Source organism: Cinclus cinclus, chromosome 11, assembly GCF_963662255.1.
Source record: "Cinclus cinclus chromosome 11, bCinCin1.1, whole genome shotgun sequence".
In the NCBI taxonomy this organism is placed as follows: domain Eukaryota; kingdom Metazoa; phylum Chordata; class Aves; order Passeriformes; family Cinclidae; genus Cinclus; species Cinclus cinclus.
In genome coordinates, this window is record NC_085056.1 from 9,127,726 (window position 1) to 9,132,942 (window position 5,217).

Sequence of the window (5,217 nt, forward strand, 5' to 3'; positions counted from 1 at the left end):
ATTACTTCTTCCCTTGCTCATTAATAATAAATGAGGTTATCACATCAGTTTGCAGTGTCTTTGCAGATACCTGATACTTAATAATCATTATTCTACAATCTGTTACTAAAAAACATCCAGGGAATCCTTCTGAAGACAAAATGTAAAGAGGATTTTAAAAGTCTTCTTGGTAGAGGTCTAAATGCAAGTTCTACATTCTGGATTTGCCATTTGCCATGCATTAGCTACTCTGTAAATCATTACAGAGATGCTCTTACAGCATGGAGGGATGGCTACCCTTTGAGCAGAGACTCATAGCCCAAAGCTATGCATTTTGAATGCACTCTCAGCATTTTGAAGTGAAATTCTGTTTCTCAGAATAAATATGCAAAAGGTGAAAATATCAATTACAATTTGTATTTGGGGATGAAAATACAGCTGCTTGAAATGCTCACTGGCAGTGTAAAGTACAGAACATCCACCAGAGGGAAGCTCATGCATTCATTCAGAGTAAAATAAATAACTTCAAGGATGAGAGAAACACACACCTGATATTTAAGGCAAAGCAAATCCTATTTAAAGTGTTTCGTAGCAGTAGCAGGGACTTTTTGAGCTTGGAAAGTTTTCAGAAGTTACTTGCCGATCTAAAAGTAACAAACTTAAAGAAAGTTTCCTGTATGGATGACTGACCTACTGCACTACATATAATATGCATGTACACAAAAAACTTAAAGTAGGTTTTTTTTTTTAAACATACAGATGCAGCCGAATTTCACTGCTGTGATGAAGTAGACCAGAACTTCTGTGGTCCGAAGTCCAAATGTATTCATTCATTAAAGCCCACCCACATGTGGCCACTAGAGTGAGTAAGGTACCGTTTAGACACTGTTTTTAGCAGTTATTGACTGCCCCATATTGCTCCTCCTGTTACTGGAAGTATTTGCTAAATTGCCCATGAAGTTTGTGTACTACTGATTTAAATTTGTTAAGTAACAGTCAGACACTTTTAGAGAATACTAAAGACAGCTTACAGTCTGAAGTTTTCATAGCGATCCAGCAGTCACAGAGAGCTGCTCAGCAACAAGCTCCCGAGCTAATGCTAACTCTGATGTCTGAGATATTTAGTCTAATAGCCTGGCTTCAGAGTCTTACTCAAGAAAATCTTAGCAGTTCAACACTTCTCTGGGATTTTTCTGAAACAGAAATTCCAGACTGTGGCTGCAGTTCAAACTCATTTGTTTTCTTCTTTAAATGAAAGAGACAGCCTGAGGCAGAGGCCATCTGGCAAGGAAATTTCAAGTCAAGTGGAGAAATGTGTTTCTCGAAAACGTAAGGCCAGATGCTTCAGAAGTTCAACCACATCCATACACTGCTGGATTAGAAGTATACCAATGGTTGTTCAGACAGCTGCTCTTTTCTACCAAAAGTAAAGTTCTACCAAAAAAATCCTGCAGAGATGTTACATAATGGTACAGAGCATACAGGTCCTTTTAGGGATCCTTGGTAGAATGAGAACTGGCCACAAGATCGTAGATTATGACATAAAAAAATCACTTATCAGCATACCTTATTGTTATCTACAGTTTCTAGCAGTTAGTGTATCTTACTGCTACACAGGATTTTTAGCAATTATCCCAGCTTTCAGTTAAGGAGAATTTCTAGTAATTGGTGTAGCTTTCTTTACTGTCTAGAGTCTTTGGTTATATAGGCTTTTAGTCACCTGAGCCCTCTGCAATTGAGGTCAAAGTCTTGATAATCTGTGTGTGACACAACAATCATAATCTAGCTGGACTTTAGTTAAAGAACCTGCCAGTCCCTTCAGCACTGAGTGACAAGAGGTACTGGGCATTCTCTCCTTGGTTTTTTTCAAGAAGAATCTCTAGCTTACTTCTATGGAGGTATGCCACTGGCAATAAACTAAAAATAGTCTACAAAGGTACTTCTGGAGAAATAATACGTGTAAAGGTAATTTCATTGGAAGAAGAGATACTGCCCAGCCCTTCCTCCCATTAGTTAATTATCACAAGTGGTTTTCATAAATTCCCTTCAGAATACAAACAACTTGTTTCATATTTTCCCCTATCCAATATTCATTAGATGTAGTTAAAACTGAAAGGAATTTGAATCATGTATCAGATTAAATCCCAATTAAAATCTGTATTACACAAATAGTATTTTGAAGATATAATGCTTAACTTCAGGGGGGTTATTCTGGATTTGCTTTTGATCTCATTATACTCTTATGAGGGCAGAACCAGCTAAGCTGCTTTGGGGCTGCTGATGTTACAGTACTTTTTCCATGGTGAAAAATACTTTTTGACTTAATACTATGCATTACATTTGCCAGGTTTTTAAAATTAGGGAAATAATCTATATCATGTTCTTAAATTTAAAAAAGCTATAAATAACTCCTTTGTTTCTGTGAACCTTTTTTTATTGTAAATACCCTTCCAGTTCCACTTCTTGAATATTTCTGTTGGCTCTGCTGTTCTAGTTCCTCCTTTAACACTTTAGAAATTAACTTCAAAAGATGTTTTGAATTCAGGATAACAAAATAGTTTCATACTCTTTGGCCAGACTCTGAAGAACTGAGGCTTAATTTAGGATTTGAGTACTCTAGTGTCTACCAAGTGTCCTAGGAAAAATAATAAAAGTCATAGCCCATTGCTGGCACAGGAGGACAATAATGTAATCATATATTTTCTCTCTGACATGGAGTATTTCCTCCTGTAACTCGACATCCAGACTGAATACTCTGATGGTTATTGTTTGGTAAAGGATTGCAATTTCCCAGAGAAAGCTCCTATCCGCATTATTGTACCAGTACAGTAAAAATAGTTGATTTCCTCTATGCCAGGGCATTTCTAAAATAAGATTGACTATTTTCTGCTGAATTAAAAAAGATGACATGAAGGTAGTAAGCACAATTTTTGATGCTTTAAAATTAATGTCAAACATACTATGCACATTTGTAGTTTACCTGCCACCCCTCTTTTTTTTGTTTTTATAAAATAAAATGAGAAGTTATTCATAGGAGCAAGAATAGAATAACATAAAAAGGGTTACTTTCTCCTCACAGCTGTTGATTAGATCAGTAACATCAAAATAGTAGCAAGTTTCCTTAAATAGAGACACTTTAGTAAGACCACCACCATGCTGTACAATTTGGTGAAGCACCGTGGATATATCACTAAGAGCAAAGTCAGGTCCTGCATTGTATTTTTACTTTTGCTTTGTATGCAAAAGTGCCCATCCTCCTAAACAACAGGAACTGCCATATGTGGTCAGATATTTGTAAGAGTGAGCATGAGGATGTGAGCTCATAGTCTGTATTAGCCTTCAGAACATCAGTTAGAGGAGAACTTTCAAGTCGTTCACCAGCACCTGCAGAATAAAAACAGAGTGCAGAGCAACCAAGAGCAGAAGAATTTCCAGAATGAGCCAAGCTGAGGAAAGCAGTGGCAACTCAACATGGAATATTGTGAGATCAGTAGTCTGCATGATACTGGGCTTGTCATTTATAATTGGCACCCCAGGAAACTGCATCGTCATCTGGACTATTTGCACAAAAATGAAACAAGTATCTCTTTCAGTCCTGCTGATTGTGAACCTGGCCATTGCTGATGTCCTTGTACTGATCACTTTACCAATCTGGATTTACTCTTTTGCTGACTCATGGGTTTTTGGAGTAATCTTCTGCAAAATGCTGGTTTTCATTATTTACTGCAGCATGTATGCTAGTATATTTCTGATAACAGCACTCAGCTTGGAGCGGCTACTGGCTGTGTTTTACCCTTTCACAATTCAAAAGTACAGAAGAAAAGAGAAAATTTCTTTGATTGTGTTCCTCATTTGGTTCCTGTCTATTGCCTTTGGCATTTCTGTCATTCCATTTCAAGAGACAGAAGAAATGAATGGTCGGCTTCTATGCACATGTCGGAACTACTCTTCTAATAGACAGAAAGTGTCGTATCTTCTGCTGGAGACCCTCGCAGGTTTTGTAATTCCCTTCTTAATTATTTGCACTTGTTATGCGTGTGTTGCAAGAAGAATAAGCAGGATGACTTACCCATCGAAGCAGAGATCGGAACGTCTCATTGCCAGCGTCGTGGTGGCATTCATTCTGTGCTGGTTCCCTCACCATCTCTTTAACATCCTGGATATCATTTCAATTGAAATAGAACTCTCTAATGAGGAGATGTCTTTGGCACTGGAAGAAATTGTAGACAAAGGAGTGTACATTTCTGGAGCACTTGTATTCATCAGTAGCTGTATTAACCCCCTGCTTTATGCTTTTGCTGCACGAAGGTTTCAGAACCACCTGAGGTTTGCCAAGATGTCGAAGCTGTTTGAACAGATTACTCAGACTGCAACAGAGGAGGACAGGAAAAGAAGTCTGGTTGTAGCCAAACGTGAAGATCCCTTGGTAGGCACAGAAAACCTCTAACAAGGAATTCAGTGACTAATCTGTGTCATGCCTTCAGCAGTCCTTTCTCCTCACTCTCTCAGTTTCATTTGCTGAGCAGTGCAGAGACAGCTGGAGAGAAAGAAAAGCTTTTTGTTGTTTTTTCATGTGTGCTTTATAAAAATTGGCATTAACATCCTTGTTCAGTTCATAAGTTAATATTCATGTCATGAAATAAGCACTATTTCACTGTTCCTGAGAACCTCAGTAAGGTGGCTAAAAGTTCAAACTGTAAAGAATGCAGCATTTTTACTTTCCATTAAAATTATTTCTGATTTCTAGAAAGTCTGTGTGTAGAAAACAGAAAAGAAATTAATCTGGAAAAGAGAGACTTTGAAAGCTTAAAAGTAAGTTTTTCTTCAGAAAAAAATTAGTTATATGTTTGAAAATCCTTATACAATCTAAAGTTTTAAGAAGTTAAATTCTTTCTGTGGTTAAGAATGGTTTAAAAATGTACTAATGACACAAAACTCTTCTGGGTCGATGAGAAATCTAATGCTATTTTTATTCATTACTTTATTTAGGTTTGAAATTAATAAAGGTTGTTTACACAGTCAAGCTCTTTTACTGTATTGTCTTGGGGCAGTAGGTTTGGACAAGTCAAATGTAGAATGTGACATCCCTCCAGAAGAAGCAGGAGGTATGAGAACTATGCTCTATGGTGAACATCACTGCAGACTGCATGCTGTATTTGATGGCACACACATTGCATACTTCAATGGCAATTTGATGTATTAAATATATATACTTTGAGTATCCTCAAAAAAATTGAT

The 5,217-nt window shown here is 37.1% G+C and overlaps 1 protein-coding gene across 1 annotated transcript; it reads left to right on the forward strand.

Annotated features, from left to right (window-relative positions):
* Nucleotides 1-3,403: 3,403 nt before the first annotated feature.
* LOC134048100 (leukotriene B4 receptor 1-like) lies at nucleotides 3,404-4,426 on the forward strand. Its single transcript, XM_062499657.1, has one exon. It carries the CDS (start codon nucleotides 3,416-3,418, stop codon nucleotides 4,424-4,426), a length of 1,011 nt encoding a protein of 336 aa, XP_062355641.1. The 5' UTR covers nucleotides 3,404-3,415.
* Nucleotides 4,427-5,217: the final 791 nt, after the last annotated feature.

What these genes read in the sequence shown, in the direction of transcription:
- LOC134048100 (XM_062499657.1), top strand. Translation starts at nt 3,416, where the DNA reads ATGAGCCAAGCTGAGGAAAGCAGTGGCAACTCAACATGGAATATTGTG.